Source organism: Melopsittacus undulatus, chromosome Z, assembly GCF_012275295.1.
Source record: "Melopsittacus undulatus isolate bMelUnd1 chromosome Z, bMelUnd1.mat.Z, whole genome shotgun sequence".
In the NCBI taxonomy this organism is placed as follows: domain Eukaryota; kingdom Metazoa; phylum Chordata; class Aves; order Psittaciformes; family Psittaculidae; genus Melopsittacus; species Melopsittacus undulatus.
In genome coordinates, this window is record NC_047557.1 from 73,193,319 (window position 1) to 73,213,308 (window position 19,990).

Below are 19,990 nucleotides of genomic sequence, written 5' to 3' on the forward strand. Positions count from 1 at the left end.
AGCAGCGGGCGGAGGGAGGGCGCGGGGCTCTGCAGCGGCGACTTTGCTCTTTAAATCGCTCTCCAAAGCGGATTACGCCTGATCCGTCCGCGTCACACCGGAGTTTGCCCGGGAAAGAGGGTGGGAAGTGGGAGACGGGGGGGCAGGGGGGAGGGAGGCGGGAAAGGGAGGGGGAGTGAGCACCTCCCTCCTCCCGCAGGGCTCCGGGGAGGCGGGGACGAGGAGCGGGGACGAGGTTTAACGGCGGCGGCCTCCGAGGCTGGAGGAGATCGGAGAGGGCGGTGGTGGAGCGAGAGGAGCCCGCGGAGGGCGGCAGCGGCGCAGTCGGTGTAGCGGAGGGTGCCCGGGGCGGCAGCAAACTGCGGGGCAAGATGCAGAAGAGCGTGCGATACAACGAGGGGCATGCCCTATACCTGGCGCTGCTGGCCCGAAAGGAAGGCACCAAGCGGGGTTATCTAAGCAAGAAGACGGCGGAGACCAACCGCTGGCACGAGAAGTGGTTCGCCCTATACCAAAACGTGCTGTTCTACTTCGAAGGCGAGCAGAGCGCCAGGCCCGCCGGCATGTACATGCTGGAGGGTTGCAACTGTGAGCGGGTGCCGGCTCCCAAGGGGTGCGTCGCCGGCAGCGCCAAGGATACTGCGTTGGATAAGCAGGTACCGCTCCTCACGGCTGCGGGGCGGGAGGGATGGAGGGATGGCAAGAGATGGCCCGGGGGCAGCAATCCCGCGGTGTTGGGGCTGAGCAATGCCACTGCCGTCGAGGCGGTCGGGCACCCCACAACCCTTTCCGTCGGCACCCTTGCTTCCATCGCGAAGGATGGTGGTGGGTGCTATAGAGCTCAGGCAGGGAGGTACGTGCCACTCCCGAAACAGCATCAATTGCTCAGAAAGTGGCAAGGGCAGTGGCTTTCCCAGGCAGTCTAATGATTCTTCCTTCTCACCTGACATTTTAGTCCCCACTGCCTGCCTACCTTGTTTTAGTAGAGTGCTCCGAGAGTAGCATCTGGCAAACAGGGTGTTTCATCGTCTTGATAATGACACTTCTGCAATACAGCTACACAATTCCAACCAAACTCAGTAAACAGAGTGTGTGAGGGCGCAGAGTGCCAAAACAGCATACAGGGGACTTCAAGGAGTCACTGAGCCCATTCTGCTGTGGGGCTGCTGCTCATCTCAGTGATGCTGTGGCAGGTAATGAGCTCTCAGTTCTCCTTTGGGAACCCCTCCAAGAGCCAGGCTGGTGACAGGGAGTCAAGGTATGAGTGTGTGCTCTGGTTTAAGCCTGTGTCTTTCAGGTTCTTCTCTAGGCAGGTGGTGTGAAGTTGATGGTGCTTGTGATAGAAATGGTGTCACAATGCTTGAGGCAGGAGGCAGATCTTTCATGGCTTTGGGTGGGTGAGGAATGCTGAAGGCTATGGTAGGATTAATTCGCTTGAGGGGTGGCAATTAATAGTGCATGAACTGTCAAATTACCTCTCCCCAAAAGATGACAGTTCGACATACACATGTCAAACCAGCAAGGGGTTAAATACTATCTGTGTATTGCATAACAGTGAAGCAGAGGAGGCTGTAGTTGTTCATCGTAGATAGAGATTGGGTATCCTAACCACACACCTCCTATTGCTCATGTAAATTCTTTATCTCACTTGCTGCCTGGTTGAATTTGTTTGAATCTGCATCTTGCATGCCCTAGTGTCTCTCTTCCTGAACAGGAGAAACTGAACAGGTGTCAAATTGGTTTGGAAAAGTTTGGGTAATTCTAAGGAGGGTTGTGGTTTTGAACTGGATGCAGGCATTTCCTGCTGATTGTGAGGGAGGGACAAAGACTTAAGTCAGCCTCTGAAAACTGCTGTTTGCTCTGTTAGAGTGATAATTTTGCAAGGAGAACTCAGAACCTGGTCCCATGTTTGTGCTTTTTTGCCCTTTTGCAACAAATGTTTGTGTGCTTAAGCAGCCTTTGAGATGGTGCGTAGTTAAGCAAGTGAACTTTGGGATGATTATAGTTGTGTTATATTCATCCACGACATTCTTGCTTGTTGCTTTGAGGCATATTTGTATAAGCATTGATAAATGAAACACCAGAGGATTCCCTAGATAAAGTAAACTAATATTTCCTTGTCTGCTTTACACTGGTTTAGTGCACTTATTTATTGGTAGTGTTAAAATACTGCTTGACTAAGAGAACTGTGTGAAAACAATGCCTTTACATATCTGTTCTTTGGGAATCTGAAATTGTGCTTTTATAGTGATGAACCTTTGAGTTGTTTGTAATTACATTTAGTAGTGAAGAGACAAAATAATTGCAGGGTTTGAAACTGAATTTTGCTTTGTTTCAAACATCAACTATATTGATGTTCTTAACAATAGCAGTCTGCTATTGAAGAGACAGAAGAACACTTAATTTTTTTTCCATGGCATCCTATTTTGAATTTTGGAGGCAGACCATCAGAAAATATAATTTTCCTGTTCACCTTTTTCTTGATGCAGAATAAAAGTTTTGAGTGTGTGTCAGTAGTTTCTACAGATGTTTGCTCATTAAAGTACACCCTTATTTCTCTATTCATCTAGGCACAAACTTTAGCTAAGGTGTACAGGAAGCTCCCTCAGCAACTAAAATTGATCAACCACAAGAAAAAAGATAAATATTTGAAAATTAAACATGTAGAAAATGTGCTCATATTCCTACAAGTGTAAAGGAATAAACTGCGAGCCTTCAGTTTTTTAGCAGAGGAAGAAAAAATCACTCTAACCAGATAATAATGAAAACTCAGTATTGTACATGATAATTATTGGCAGTGTAAAAATGCTGCCTAGATTTAATTTGCTGTGATTTAATCACACAGATGTATTAATGTCATGAAAAATATTATCTTTATGCCAGTTTTTGAAGAATCAAATCTCTCTCCTCCAAAAGAAAGAGAAGGAAAAGAAAATTAAACTCTTTTACTTTGAGTTTTATTTACCTAGGCGATTTAGACATTAGAGTGATATGTGTTATAGAATTACACAGATTATGGAAAGAGAGAAAGGAATTAATCACATAAGAGAGCTTCAGCAGCATCCTTTGAGTGGAGTAAGCAATACATTTTCTTTAAGTTATATAACTGAAGATTATGGAGAATTCATGCAGAACAAATAGGTGTTGCTTTCCTTAGTTTGCAGACTTTTTAATCTTCTAGTTGTTTAAGGATTGCTTGTCAAGAACTGTGCTGAGAAGTTGTCAAGAGTTCAGTGCAGAGAGCAAGGGAGCCGTACTAGCTGTACTTCCCTATACAGGAGACTGTATTTCACTCAAAACACGTGTTTAGGTTTGGGTATCTATCTTCCAACAAGCTGAATTATTTCACATTTAATCACCGCTGGTGCTGTTATGACCTTCCAGCAGTCTCTTATGAGGGGACGTTAAGCATTACAAGAACCGTACCATTGTTTTGTGGAAAATGCCAAATGCCATCATAAGATTAGTTGTGTAAGTATTAACAGCTTTGAAAAAAAAAAAATGCAATGACAGAACACCCTTTTTCTATCTTTTCTATTAAGATATTAGTTCATTTATTTTCCTTCAGAAGGATACTTGCTTCAAAGCAAATTCATTTAAAGTGCAGCATCTTTCTTAGTATTAACAAACTGCATAATGCATGAATCAGCTGATGGTCTGGAATATGGGATCAAATCGAGTGTGTTGCAGATAGTATTTTTTTTTTTTTTAAGTATTTTGGTCTTGCTCAGATTTTAAAAGAGTTTTGTAAATGCCAAACAGGTGTTGCTATCTACTCTGATTTCACATTCTTAAAAAAAAAAGATTTTATTGAAACCAAAACAATATGGAAGAAGCTGAGTTTCAAAACAGCTTCTGTTTAGGAGATGAATTAGAACATTAAAATACTACATGTGGAAAGCTTAAATTCTGACATCAGTTAAACAGCTTCTTCCTGCAGGAGCTGTAGGCTGCAAACAAGTGCAGCTCCCAACAAGCTCTCTACTGTAACAATGACTGACTCCATGAAAATGAATTTAATCTTTTCTTTCAAAAATCCTGGAAAGAGATTGCTTTATCTCAGTGAGTGGCTAGTCTCCCTCAGAGGCAGACTAAAATGCCTAAAAAGATGCTTTCTGCAGTGTTTCATAGCAGACTGGCACTTGCTCACAGGTTTTTTTAAGAGTATTGGAAGCAAGAGTGTAGAGGAATGTAAATATTATTATTGTCTGATTTGGGAGGAGGCCTGTGTGTTTAGTTGCTTTCATAACTGTGGACTGAATACATAGAAATGTTCTGATACAATTATTAATAACTGTCTTAGTGTATTTAAGCTTGTAAATGTTATACGATTTGAGCAGAGACTATTCTTTGTATCTTGCCCGCAATAATCTTCCTCCCACTTAACAAAATTAAATGCAGTATTAAGTCCTCGTCCCCACAGATTAACTGAATCCAATTATTTTATTTTTTTCTGCTTACTGTATTGCTGAATTTATTTTACAAAGGACATGGTGATTTTGCTGTGTTTGAACCTCTCTATTCCTTGAAGTGATAAGGCAGGCATATGCCACCAACAGCTTTTACTGCACCTCACTGCTAATTTAGTGTATATAAAACCTAGCAACAGTGCTTAAAGGTGGGTTTTTTTTTGTGTATGTGGTTTTTTTTTTCTTTTTCCCTGAAGCTAAAATGAACTAAAAGTTAATCAGTTCACTTTTATTTGGAGAACCCCACCCCACATTGTTCAGCATCTGTTTTGTGTGTTATATGTATTATATCTGTTATATGTGGTAGATGGCTGAGGAGTGGTGTTACCTTTTTGGCAAGAGAATTTGCCACCTTTTGTCCATAAAACTTACTGCTTACATGTGGGCAAGTAACAACCTGGGATGCTCCAGTGCAAAGATCCAAGAGAGAAGCCCATGTTTTAGAAATCTCCTGCAGCATTTAAAAATAATGGATGAACTTGTCTTCTCAGTATATAAGAAGAAAAAAAGGTTGGCTTCCTTTTTCCTTCATTTTTTTTTTTTTGGTGGTTGGACTCACTTCAACAGAAGGAGTTAATTAAAAAAGATGACCAGTGGGAAGATATTAGTGCTATTGGGATAAGTATTTTTTGGGAAGACCTTCTCATGAAAGAGTCTTGCATGAAGACATCTTTGGGGTAACTAGCTCTTGTTTTCTTTCCCAGGTAACCCCTGTCCTGCCACTGTTGTTTAGTCACTGTCACAAGGTAATAAGAGTTTGTGGGCACATTCAACAAATAAATGGGTTCAAACCATTTTGATATGCATTTAAGAAGAAAAACAAGTCATTGACTTTGTGCTTAAGGCAAGCTGCATTGAAGTGGCTGCCTCTGGCTCTTCGGCAGAGCTCTAAAGTGAATTTACAGTGTGCTTTCTGCCCTAAGGCAACAAGCAGTAAATAAATAGAAAAGTATAACCCTTGTGGTCTCTCTGGGGACTGAACTTCGCAGTTTGATGGATTTTTTGTGCTTACCTGCTTGCTTAGTAATGAGCACATTGTGGGAATAAGGAGAAGAACAGAAAATCTTGTAGCCATCTTTATTGCTCTTTTGCCCAAATTTAAGCATTTCATTCTATCTGTTGAAAATGTATGTTTCTGCTGTAGTGTTCTGAAATGGGCTGTTTGTAACTATGCAGAAGTGAGGAATATACCCAGCTGAGAAGTGAGTTACAGGTAGATCTAGTTTATTTTTGACATGCCTTCCTCTTGAAAGATTAGTTCAATCCAGACAGACGTAACTTAGAGGATATTGATGACATTGAATAGTTTAATATTAAACCTTTGTCTACTTTAATCCATATCAAGTGACTTTATAGAATCATAGAATAGTTAGGCTTGGAAAGGACCTTAAGATCATCTGTTGTGGGCAGGGCCACCTCGATGTAAACCATGCTGCCCAAGGCTCTGTCCAGTCTGGGCTTCAACACTGCCAGGGATGAAGCTTTCACCATTTCTTTGGGCAGCCTGTTCCAGTGCCTCACCTCCCTCACAGTAAAGAATTTCTTCCTTATATCTACCCTGAACTTCCCCTGTTTAAGTTTTAACCCCCTACCCCTTGTCCTATCACTACAGTCCCTGATAAAGAGTCCCTCTCCAGCATCCTTGTAGGCCCCCTTCAGAAGCTGGACAGTGGTCTGTTTTCTGTTCTTGAGTGTGTGTCACACTTGAGGGCAACAGGCAACAAAAGACACTGCCTGACTATCTTAGTCTAAAGAGTAAGTAAAAGAACATTGGGACTGATGGCAATAAGATGAGATTTTGGTGAGACAAAGTATTAATGAAGAGAAACCATAGGGTGAAGTCCTTAACATTTCTCTGCAAAATATGGTAATATCCTGAAATATTATAGTATGCTTTTACAGAAACACATACTCCTTAATTAAGTCATTGAAAAATAATTAGATCCCAAGGCAAATTACATTTGTCAAAGGCTTATTTGTGAAGTCCCAGGGAAATCCTGTTAGCTAACAGGTGACATATCAGCAAATGAAAGACTGGAAGCAAGTTAGAACTAAATTAGAAATGCATCCCAAAGCATAAAGATCAAAAATGTCACACAAACATTTATCATTTAATAATAATGTTTCTTAACCTTAAACATCACATGAAACTATGAAAGGTGACCAGAATCTACTACATACAACAGTGTAGCTCACACCGATAATGTGAATACTCAAATTGCACTTAAAATAAAATATCATAACAGTTAAACATTCAATGCTTTGACTAGTCTTGTAGTCAATGCTACTTCTTTTTAATTTTGTCTCCTTTATTGGCAGAGTTGCATTGATTTGTCTTGATCTGTTTAGTTCCTCAAATGTAAGAGGAAATTTGGAAAAAACGAATTCTGAGCACAAAAATAGCAAGTCAGCATCTAACCTGAATTGTCAGTCTCTAGTCTACTGAATAATTATACTCCATTTATCTTAATTTGCCTTTATTTAACTTTAAAAATAGATTTTGCTCTTCTTCTTCGTCACCATCTGAGCAGACTGCTAAGGCACATACCCTGTTTTCTGCTGGCATGCTACTCATATTAATTTCTTGCCATGTACCTGAATAGCAGATCCAAGGAGAGCTTCTATTTCTATAGTAACATGACAACATTATGACAGTATTTGTATATTTATATATTATGTATTACAATGTCACTGTTAGTAGTATAGCAGCATTTTTTTTGCTGAGGATTTCTCCATCCTAAGAATCTGCATGTACAATAAAAACTATCATGGTTCCTCAGTTTGGCCACATATAATTACCAGTCTTATTTTGCCACTTGCCATATTTATGCATTAAATACTGAGTAGCAAGGATGTGGCCTGTTTTGATGCAGCCTACTATGGCTCCTACTCTACATGTCCATAATGCATCTTGAGCAACAATGATGTCCAACCCATATGGTAGTGCATAATGCATATGTAGAGAGCTGTTTGCTACAGGATCCTCTGCCTGCACTGCAAGTGGGGAAATCTAAGTAATGTCCCACTGTGTGATTTCCGTGTATACTGAAGCAGATTCACAACAAAAAGAACCCCTTTGGTGCAGTAAATCATGAACATAGACCTCATGCAGCTGGTGAAGATGGCAAGGTCTGAATATATCAACCCACTGCTTTTGCCACCATGTAACAGATTTTTGCTGCTAACAGTAGCACATTCTGCTATGTCCACCACATCAAAGCAGGCTTGGTACCACAGCTGCTGTGGATTCTGAGGCAACACGAACCCACTTTTCAGTGTAAATATTCTAAGTGTTCTCACTTCATGCTTCCCAAAGTGGTGACGGACTGGCCAAATTTAGGAACTCTTTCATAGATCTGCTGGGGGGGGGGGGGGGGGGGAAGTAGGATAGATTTTGTCTGGATTGAAAACATTGTCAGTGTTTGCTGCCTCATTGTTCATCAGACACAAATTCAGAGAGATGATATCACCGCCCTGTGAGTTGAAGGAAAATTAGATTCCACAGAGTACCTTCCCCCCCCCAACCCTTTTTTTTTTTACTCTGTCTAACAGCCATTACTGATGCTGAGGGTTTTTTTTTAACACTGTGTTTCTATGCTAGATGTCTAGGAACATGCTTACAATCTAGCTTCCAATGTTTTTTGATTTACCAACCCCATAAGGTTTTCTGTTTGAGGTACAGCATCAGTATATATAGAAGAAGACGCTTTCCCAGTTCAATCCAGTTATTTCAATATCTGCATTGTATGTTCCATGAACTCAGAACTAACTTGAGTTAGTGGAAGCATTTTATTGTGGCAGATCAGTTCCACTATTTCTTTTGAAAAAAAAAAAAAAAAAAACAAAGGATTTTGTTTTAAGAGTTAAATGCTATAACTATAGAAAAGAGTATGGGATTATATTCTACCATTCCTTTGGATGGCATTCTGGAACAGTGGCATTTTCCATTTTTTCTTTTTGAATTTTTGACTGTGGTATTTGAGTGCGTATGGCTGTAGCCTTAAGTTCTGAGATTTCCCATGCTGGATCCTAAAACATACTACATTACTGCTGTTTTCTGCTTTGATGCTTTAGGTATATGCAGCATCCTCACATGTTGGAAGTTTAGGATGATTGCAGGTGACTGCTGGTCTTTTTTTTTTTTCTGCGTTCTGTTCACTTCCTTTCCCTTACACAAGTAGTTTCTCCAGTTCCAGCAAATGCCAAAGGTTTTATATTCTTCTCTGGAACTGTGGAGACTGTGTTCGATGACTTGTACAGAGTCTCTCTGATATCCTCCAGGGTGAAATCAGAAATTTATTTTTAACCCTGTGCATTAGTAGATGCTGAGGCAAGACAAGAAAATTGCAACCTTCTTTTGTACTCATCATTTTCTCTTCCATTTGGCACTTGCAGAGCAATTTTAGAGAAATATTAAAAATGCTTGTTCCTAACAAACCTGTCATAATTTAAAATTTATGGGCCACCTGCAAAGCTCTCTGAAGAGAAAGATGGAGGAAAAACTGACAAAGGCTGGAGGCATCCAGCACCAGTTCTGCACAGTATCATCACTAGTCATGCACATATTTGGGTATAGAGATGAGGGAACAGTACTAAAAGGCATTGAGGTGCTAATAGTACTGTTGCATTTGATATCTTGAGTATTTTTTACTTATTCCTGGGACCTAAGCAGGAACATCAGGCAAAGTGATTACTCAGCCTTATATGTGTAATTTCCTGGGTATATTTTTTTTGTGACTGTGAGGTCTTTTGGTTGTAACTTTTCTACCCCAAGAAATATTTGATGACTGAAGAGAGTATCAGGTGAGTTGAGGAACAGTGATGGGGACACAGATCCAGATGAATTGGTGCTTCTAGACTCTGGAATCTTCCAGACTTCCACAATCCAGGAATCTCAGTGTTCCTGTGACAGTAGATGAGAAGCATATGGCCTGCTTGAGAGGTACATGCTTTCTCCCTCTAGTGGCTATCCACACAGTAGATAGGCAGCGGAACAGTCTGCCCAGGACACTGGTGGAACCATGGAATCATAGAATAGTTAGGGTTGGAAAGGACCTCAAGATAATCTAGTTCCAACCCCCCTGTCATGGGCAGGGACACCTCACACTAAATCATCCAACCTGGTCTTGAACACTGCCAGGGATGGAGCATTTGCAACTTCCCTGGGCAACCCATTCCAGTGCCTCACCAACCTAACAGTAAAGAATTTCTTCCTTATATCCAATCTAAACCTCTGCTGTTTAAGTTTCAACCCATTACCCCTTGTCCTATCACTACAGTCACTAATGAAGGGTCCTTCACCAGCAACCCTGTAGGCCCCCTTCAAATACTGGAAGGCTGCTATGAGGTCTCCACACAGCCTTCTCTTCTCCAGGCTGAACAGCTCCAACTTTCTCAGTTCACAAATCAGGTAGATGAGGCCTTTAGCGACATGGTTTAGTGGTGGGCTTGGCAGTGCTGGGGGTATGGTTGGACTTGATCTTAAAGGTCTCTCCAACCCAGCTGATTCTGTGATTCTATGATACTAGCCAGCTATGGCTGTCAGAGTGTTGGCTCAGTGTAAGGTCCAAGGGCTGGAGGAGAGTTTCTGGTCCTGCAGCTGCTCCTTACAAGTATCAGTGTGTGTTGTGTGTGTTTTCCATTTCTTTTGTCTCTTCTGTGGAGTCCAAAGAATTGCGTGTGCAGAGTATATGAAGAAGCTGTCAGGATGCAGGATGTAGTGGACAGAGCCACAGCTTCTTGAGCAGCCCAGCAGTCAGTCACTTTTTCTCCTGTGTTGTGATGTGATGTGCTCTACAGTTTCGGCAGTTCTGTTTCTTTCCTGGACTCCTTTCTCATTAAGTATTCAAAACAAGCTTTTCAGTTAATATCCCGAAGGGGGTAATTCCCTATAGGATTTTTCTGTTCTCCCCACACTCCCCAACTCCTCTGAGCATTTAGAGTATGTAAAACATGAAGCTACAGGAGGAGAAAAAATATTTCATTGTAAAATCAGAACACCACCTGTGGGAGCTAGATTCTGTCTTTTGCCTAGGACTTCTGTGAAAAACTACACAAACCAGATCTGTGAGGTGCTTGACAATAAACATTCTATGTTATAGGGCCCAAGCTCTGCACAAGAGCTAGACGTGCAAAGGTAGAGCTGATCTCTGTGAAAGTAGTGGTTAAAACCAATAAATGTGCCATTTAAATTCCAAAGGCTGATAGTTTTTCAGGTCAGGCATCCAAATTGAGTTACATCTGAAACTGCTGGCATCTGTGCTGACCATATTTGCAGTAATTCCTTCTTACCTCAGTGACTGTTGTGAAAATAAATGCATTAGTTCTAAGGAAGCATCTGAATTACTTCATGAGAAGGACATTACCTAAGAAGTTTCTGAACTTTGCTGATTTAGTATGCAATACATGAAACAGACAGATGTGCATTCAAAAATCAAGATAAAGACAATATGAAATTATGTCGCACTTATATGTGGTAACTGAACTAGGATCTGAAAGACGAATCACATCATAAAGGACTGCAATTACTGTGCTTGCACACATTGGACTAAAATAACAATGCACAAGGCAGCTGGCAGCCTCAGAAGTGGCTCTCCTAACATCTGTGTGAACTTTGTGATCTAATGCCAAAAACAAAAAAAAAAAAAAAAAAAATAAAAAGACCACCAAATAAAATAAAAACAACATAAACATGAGATATAAACACATGTTAAAAAAATTAAGCTTTTTGGTGTATTTGGTGTATGTTATAGACACAATTCATTTTGGTGCAGATTTGTTATTGTGTTAGGTGTAAGCTTCCCTGCCCTAGACAAGAGTTTTTGTCATATTTTTTCTGCCTACTGCAGATGGAAGTTTTGTAAGTGCATTACTTGGTGGCCTGAGGGAAAGCCTAGCTAGCTGGTGTCCAGTATTATATGGTCCAAAATGTGCAGCGACCTGAGAGAGCTCCATCATCAGCAGCAAGAATATTGCTGCAGACCTTCACAGAAGTCATATCTGCACCATGTATGCTAATATTAAAACGCTTTAAAGAGAAATACTCTTCCCTGAATACTGTGCCGCATTCTGTAGCTTAGCAGCAGATAACTTGGCTACATGCCACTGAAGTGAATGAAGTAAAGACAGCCATTTGGATGTACATGACAGTTCAGAGTAATGCTGAGTGGTTCCACCTGAAATAAATAAATAGATTCTCCCTTCCACATTTAACAGAGGGGAAAAAAAAACCAAACCCCAAAAATAACCCACTTTCCCAGCTCTTATTTTGAATAGGATTTCTTAAAGATCATTGACTTTCTGTAAATACCTCTTTGATTTTTTACTTTATTTTTTACTTTATTTTTACTCTTTTGAAAACCTCTGGATGTGAGTGTATCTTAGTGTTTGTTCATAGGCTGGGTGAAGCAGAAGGATGGTTATTTGGGTTATGTGTGTCCTGGGTGCATTTGCTTCCTGAGCCCCTCACTCCCTGTGGCCTCCTAGTGAATCAGTTTCTTGACTGCCTTGCTTCTGCAGTAGTAAAACAGTCCTAATAGTGTTTCCCATATGCTAGCATATGGATAACACCATCTGCATGGGGATGTTTGTTTATCCTTGCAGTATTGTAGGGTTTCATCTGTGGCTTAATGGGTGAATGCAGAAGTGGTTACCAAGCTAGTCATGAGGTATCATGTGTAAGTTTCTGCATGCAAGAAAAGCACAGTGTAAGGCCTGAGAAGTGCCTAATCCTGAAATGTACAGTTGGGATGTTCCTCTTGTTATTCTGTCAGCCACTGGGATCTGTTTGGTACGCCTTTGCCTTGCAAATTTGTCCTTCAAGGGAAAATAGTCCCACTGACCTCAATTGTGCAACTTAACTGTTTCAGGCAGTTTAGTTTTAATGCACTTAGCCAACACAGGAAACAGTTTGGGTTGGCTTTTTTTTGTTTGGTTGGTTGCTTGGTTTGGGATGTTGGGGTTTGGTTTTTCTTTTGGTTTTGGGTTTTATTTTTTTTTTTTTTAATAGGTTACGTGTGATTATAGAAGATCCTCTTAATACTACTTAGTCTAGAAGGGTATTTCTTTTCTATCAAGACTTATGTTTTTTTATGATCATTGAAATTCATGGTTAGGATAATATATGGTTGTACCCACATTTGCTTCATCTTCCTGGTGTCCTCTTTGAGTCTTTCTCTTAAGTGTTTGCTTTGCCATGTGGAAACTGCAAGCTGCTTTTGTCTTACTAGGCTGGTTTCTGCCCCATAAATCCTAATGCAGTGCTTCTGAGCTGCCTTATGTATGCAGTGCTGGGAACACCATATAAGTTTGCTTAGTCTCTGTGCTTCTCTCATTTTGATCATACTACAAAATTTCTCAATGTGCTAGCAAGAGTGAACACATAAACAAAACCAAGTACCCGTATAAGACCTTAATTACTTGTGTTCTTTCTTGTGCATGATTGTTTCCAGGGTATCAGCATTTTATTTCTTGGTCTGCTGGGAGATCCTGACTTTCTTATGTTGTTTTCAAGGTTGGTGGAGAAGTGTAAGAAACCAAGTCTTTTGATTCTGACAGTGGTGCAGTGCACAGGAGGTTACTTAAAAACCAAAAGAGGTCATGGACATTTACTGAGTTTCTGTGCAGAAAACATGGAAGAGAGTGTTGTGGTGTGACTCCTAAAGAGCTGTTGTAGAGAGTGCTCTTTGTGGTATTTGTAACCGCACTGGGAGACCTTGGTTCCAGTGAGACCTTCACCTTCACATGGCTTCTCACTTGCCTTATGCTCACAGAATGATTTCCCATGGTGGACACCCTTGCAACCAGAGTCCACTTTGTGATTCATCCCTTTTCTTTAACTCTTGTCTTGGCTACTTGGTCTTGCTGTTGCCAGATTTCCATACCTTTTTTTTCAGGGTCAGGTACTAGGGTGTAGGGAAGTATAAGACCTCAAGTGGAGACCTAATGATTTGCCACATGGCAAGTATAATGGTAAATGTTGGGTCTGCTTTTAACAGCTTGTAGAATAAACTGAATGTCCAGAGGGAGCTCTTAGTGATTTGCTTTGCAAAGGTCATACAGCAATGCCAAGTAATTTTGAAAGCAGTTCTGATTTTTGCCTCCCATGTGGCTTTTTGAGCTCTGTGATGGAGTATGAGATTTTTTTAAGTAAAAAGAGTAAAAACATGCAGTATCCATCTCATCTTTTGAATTGTGTTTTTTATCTTTCTTTATATGTTTAGATGTTTGGACCTTGCCTCCTTACTATAATATCTCTGGCAATTATATGCAGCAAAAAAGAGAACATTTTCCTATAAATTACTCCAATTTAATTTTAAAATTCAAAACTTTATATATTTTTGAATGACTTGGGAACACAAGTCTCTTTGACTTTGAATCCATCCATAGTCTTTAATTATGTCTTAATGTAGCTCAGTGGTGTCCAGACTTCTTTCTTGGATAAACCTCTTATCATAGAACTGAAGACTTGAAGTCACGGTGACAGAGTGAAGGCTGGAGATCCTCAAGGAGGACAAAAAGGAAGATCCAGAGTACTATGAGACAGTCAGTTTCATCATAGTTTCTGGAAAGTTGGTGAATAAAATCCTCCTGGAAAGCATTTCCACACAGTTGAGTTCAAGAAAGTGATTGGGAGTGGTCAGCAGGGATTTACAAAGGGGAAATCATACTTGACCAGCCTTTCAGCCTTACAAAATGAGGTGGTTAGCTTGGTGGACAAGGGAAAAGCAGTGGAAGTTGTTTACTTTGACTGCAGTCGTCTTTCATACTATCTCCTGTAACTTCAGCATCATAGACAGCAGATGAAGTGTGGGTTAGATAAGTGGACAGTGGTGTGCACTGAAAACTGACTGAATGATCAGGCCCAGAACACAAGTAAAAGGTGATGTCAAACCTTCACCCAGGAAAGGCTTCCACTTTCTTACATTTTCCTCTCTATTTGTTGTCAGGAAGTAAAAACATGGGTTAAAAGAACTATACATGTAAGGTCGCTGTTTAGAGTTGCTATACAGATATCAGTCTTTTCTTTCTCTGGAAAAAAATTTTGTTGGCTCAGCATCTTAGCTGATGGTTTACTGAGAACCATAATAATAATCTGAATTCAGAATTTCTAAGAGTTTTCTGAAAAGTAAAAAAATTAAAATCCTTTCTGGCTTTTTGTGCTTGTGATGTGCTTTTTTTTGTATATGTTAGTGCAATGTTTGTGACGTGTATTTTCTGCTTCAGTTATTCTGTTTTTTCTGGAGGAGAAAAGTTGTTTTATTTTTAATCAGTTCCCATCTGATTTAAATTTGAAGTATTTACTCTGGTTTGCAAAGTTTTAAATAGTAGCAGGAAAAAATTCTGCAACTAGAATAAACTTTAAACTTCTTGTGCTAAGGAGCAGAATGTAATATAACTTGTTAACTAAAGCTGAAGCCTTTTTTCCTTCTCTTGAGGTACTTGGAATATATCCACAGTTCAGCAGTTTTCTGCTTCTCTTTTCTCCTTGTGCTAAGCAGTAATAATATTTACAAAATACTTAATTTTGCTGCCCTGGGAAATGTAACATAACTTTGGATTTTCTTTAGGCTGTATTTATTATAGAGACAGAAGGAAAGAGGGGAAAGTGGTTGTTAAGCTTTCGTATATTCAGGAAACTGCCAAAAGGGCTAGTATTTTCTCTAGTGTGCATTACTTTGTTACCCTTTTTTTTTCTCTGAGTTTCCTTATGTCTGTACTGTTTATTCAGGTAGATTTTTATTTTACTTTAAATCTTCACTCCCTGGAATATATTTGGGGAATACCTATGCAGTAGTGAAGCTGCATGATGTATGAAACTGGAACAACCCCAAGCAAAGATAAACATTGTAAGGGTTTGTTCCCACTCCACTTCCTTTTATAAAAATGCATGAGTTGGTGATTCTTACATCAAAACCATAGAAATAAGAGTATCTCCTTTACTATGTATATATTTGATATAATTTCACTCAAGTGGATTATTTAAACTAAGTGACTTCAGAGTTTAGACTCTTCTAAATATATCAAGTGGGACCAGGTGCCTGATCTGCTTTAGTACTGCATACCTTTTACTAAGGGTTGGTTATCTGCCATGTCCATTTGTATTTCCTGATGTTCTTTCTAGATTCAAGGCTATTTTTAAGTCACTCAGGTCAGGAAGGATATGAGTGGGGTGGGGTGCAGTGGCAAATGTGGACCATTAATTGAAAACATATTTGAAAGAACATTTTGGGAGCTTCCAAAGAAGTATATTAGAATGTAATTGACTTGTTTGATTAAAACTTATCAGAATCAATCTGCTCCCTTACTCTTTAAAAAAAACCCTGAATGTACCTAGAGCAGATTATTTAATTATCACTGAGTAATACGCATATCACTAACAATATAATACTGCATATCTTGTACATATAAACTGCAGCTTCTATTATAAGTTACTCATGTCATAAGAATGTCAGTGTATGTTAATTTTTTAGTTGCTATTTGGGGTATGGGAATATGTAAAATCAGCTTAAAACACCAGCAGCTTTCCATGAACTATTGGAGAAAAACACAAGGCTATCAAGGTAAAATATGGAAAGTTTTAGCCTAGAATTGTTGGCACCATCTCTTGTTTTTAAATTTGGATTACAATGCGGCACAACAGAGTATGACATAATATTGTTTCTTGGGTGTTTTTTAAAACTTAAGGACTTAAAAGGGAGTAATTAGTGTGGTGAGATGCTTAAGACCCATTTTGTCACTGAGGGTTGTCATATCTGTTGAGAGTATTTATGTTGAACAAAAACTGTCTAATAGAACAAATTTTTATGGTTATAGCTGTCAGTAGACTAAAACCCCTTTCTACCAAAATCAAGACTGGCACTAAAAAGTCTCAGTTCCTTTTCTTTTTCCTTGTCTGCTCCTTTCCTCCTCAGGTAGCCATATTGGAAGTCTTTGATCTCTCACTGCCTTAATAAATTCCTCTTCGATTGGCAAGAGTAATTGCAAGTTTTTATTATGCAGATAGCTGTTTCTAAAGCTCCAAGTAATTGAGAAAATGTGCACTATCATAAACTGTTCTGTGATGAATGGGTTCATATGTGGATGAGAGCCTTGCTGCCCCTGTGCTTCTTTGATGTTATCATTCTGTTCATCACTGTTTCCTGGGTGGGGTGGGTGTGGAGACAATATTGTTTGTATATATGTCATCAGAAATACCTAAGAACCCTTATCAAACAACCTCTTCATGTTGAATGATAATAGCAAATTTATGTATCAAATATGTTTAGTGATGAATTTAAACCTGTAGCAGCAATTTGGGTACACAGAAAACCTTATTTGATTGCAGTGCCTTCTGTTAAATACTCAGAGAAGCTAAATAAGAAGATACTGCTTGTGCGTAGAAGAGCAAAAGCTGTATGACTGTAGGCGTCTTAGACCTAGGCATGCTTAGCTTACCATACATAGACACGGGAAGGCAAAGTAAGATATAGCAGACATTCCAGATTGGATTAAATGGAAGTGTTGCACCTGTTAGCATAATAAACACAGAGTACACTGAGAAAGTCCTTGTGATCAGTAGAATAATATACATAACATGAACTTAGAAGCATGGGGAGATGCACTTTTTCTTTGTTGTTGATGTTGTTACCGAAAACTGCTCTGAGCACCTCCATAAATTCGGAAGTTGAAATACGTGTTTTAAAAACTGCTGATGAAATAATTGTTCTTGTGTGCTGGTTGAACAACAACTTGGTTTTTGGAAACACTTGCCAATACTTGCTTTAAGTTGTTTCTGGAGCTGGGGTCTGGTCTCTTTAAGTGTTTTAAAAATATCTTATTTTACACGTTACTAAATATTACATGAAATTTAATATATTTAGTGCTATTAAATATGAAATATATAAATATTTAAAGCATGGCAGTAATTCCCAAAGTTTTATAAAATTCCAGTGTTATTTCTCTTAACTCTCTTTCTCTTAAACTCTCTTAACATTCTCTCATCACCTAGAAAGACTTCTTGCAATCTTGAAATGTACTTTATTAAATGTCTTTTATGAACTTTTGTCTCTATAACTCCTATCATCAGAAACTTCCAGATGTGGTAGTAACATTTCTTACTTATTGTGCTTGGTATCCATCACACTTAAGGTTGTGCAATGTTTTCTAAATTAACATGTAACTTTTCTATTACTACACAGGTCATGTTTTAAAAATCATGCTTGCACATCTCCTTTATGGTTAGCTGCACTGCTAGCAAGCCAACTAGGTTTTCCAGGATAAGCTGACAACCAGCGAGAATAATATGATTGCTTCAAGTATATACTATCATCCAATATATTTTGAAGAAAAAAATGTCAATACAACTTGCATTAAAATAATTTTTTTAGTCACACACCTAGGTTAAGATCTGGAAACCAGTGTCTGGTTCCTTGATTGAAATATTCTGGTGGTTGCAGAACATCAGGTAACTGGCACTTGTGCCACTCTTACCTAGCTAAACATTTCAAAAAAAAAATAATAATTCTTTGAGGTACCCTTCTGATTTTGGTATTTTAGTGGTGTATCCTTGTCTTCATATGGAGACACGCATCTGCTTCTCTTAGCTCAGTTTTCTGAGCCTCACTGTTTTTCTTGAGATCATGCTGATATCTGGGCCATTAAAGTACTTACCTACAATTTATTTGAGAGCCCTTAAATGACCAGGGTTGCATAAAGCTAGAGACCTTCCATTTTAGGATATGTTTTGTTGAACTAAATGAAAGGGATTGCCATGTTTCTGTGGTGATGTCATGTGGTGCAATTTGTTATTATCAGATAATGTTTACATCTTGACATCCTAGCCTGAAAGATGAGTGAGGTCAAAAATATGAACAAAGCAACTTGGCTGTGTTTACACAGATCAAAGCAGAACAACACGTGCTTAGTTTAGCTCTGTTGATGAGAACATTTATCTTTAGGGTGCACAGAGTATCTTTAAAAAAATGTTTCGGAACTGAGAGCATGAGGTCACCTTCTGAAGAGATGGGACACACTTCAAGTACCATCTTTTTGCTCTAAATCAGATTTAATTACATGACATTCATAATTGTTACATAATTAATTTTACAGAATGCTAGTTTCATTCCTGTAACAGTAGCAAGAATTCAGTATTGACTACGTCAATCAATTCCAGATTGTATGGAGAAGTGTTCAAGGCTGTTGGACAGGTCTTGGAGCAACCTGGTCTAGTGGAAGGTGTCCCTGCCTGTGGCAGGGGTTGGAACTGGATGAGCTTTTATGTCCTTTCCAACCCAAACCATTCTGTGATTCAGTGATTCAATGTAAACTTCACCACTATATCAAAAGTTCATTGAGCCCAATGTCCACTCTCAGACAGCTAATCGCTGATTATGTGCATTGTAACAGGGCATGATGTTTTCCACAAATGCTGTGTTGGATTCTAGCAACATTACCCTGAGCTGAAGTTCATGCCTTTGTATGTTAATACAAAGGTTAATAGCTATTTTTCTTCTCAGACTCTGCCAAATGCCTTTTTGAGTCCCTACATACTTACTTCTAAAGTCTCCAGTGGCTGTTGCAGGTAGTTTGAGGGCTCGCTACATGTTACCATACAAAAATACTGTTTAATTTTTAATCTACACCTTAATGTTGTACTCTTCAAGCCTCATGAATCTTCTGCAGATTCACATTGCCGTGTCCAAGCATCATCAGGGCACACAGCCTCATGTAGCAGTGTATGAACAAAACCTAGGTGTTCAGTACACACAGATCAACACAAACAGCACTGATGCCAGAACAAACAGAACCAATAGCCTCATCCTGTTTACCACTCTGGCTGATCAAGATGGAAGTCTGTTAGTGGGAATTATACAGCTTTGCAATGTGGAATCCTCCAGAAAATGGCCTAGACACTGTTCATGCAGTGGCTGTCTCCTGGATTCTCTATCCTCTTCATGTACAGGAACACAGGCACATCCAGTGGGGTCTCTCCGCAGACCCCAGACTTCATGGCCTCACGAGGAGCTGGCCTGGACCTTCTAGTTGCTTCAGTATCTTAGCTTGTCCAGTTGTCTCAGTCACAGAGACTCACTTATGCAGCCTAGACTTAGTTCTGTCCTGACAGCTGGCTGCCAGGTGATTTGTTTTGCCCACTGGCTGGTGTGGCTTGATTTTCACTAGCAGTCACATTCAATACAGTTACTGGCACCACAGATACATGGGTCCCTGTGACCTGTTGTTCATCAGCCAGTTGATTGTGCTTAGAACTCTGTAACACACACATGCACACAAAAACGGAGTCACCTCATCCAGGAAAATAGGTAGAAACGGAGCTTAAGGTAAAACCAGGAAACACCGCGGGCATGGACAGGCAGATGTACGGGGAAGACTGGCCTCTTTTATCAACTTATTCCTGTATTTTCCCACTCTTACTTATGCCTTTCCCTGCCTTTGGTTCCTGCTGTAGTCATCCCATAAGAAGTCTTGCACAATCCCAAAATTCTCTCCCCTGCTTCCCATAACAAGTGTGCTATGCCTATAGT

At 39.7% G+C, this 19,990-nt stretch overlaps 1 protein-coding gene across 1 annotated transcript in view; it reads left to right on the forward strand.

The window, feature by feature from the left end:
- Window positions 1-371: 371 nt before the first annotated feature.
- RASGRF2 (Ras protein specific guanine nucleotide releasing factor 2) overlaps window positions 372-19,990 on the forward strand; it is a 126,077-nt gene continuing 106,458 nt past the window's right edge. The window contains exon 1 of the mRNA XM_005143766.2: window positions 372-656. Within this exon, the coding sequence (XP_005143823.1) occupies window positions 372-656 (285 nt within the window). The remainder of the gene's footprint in view (window positions 657-19,990) is intronic.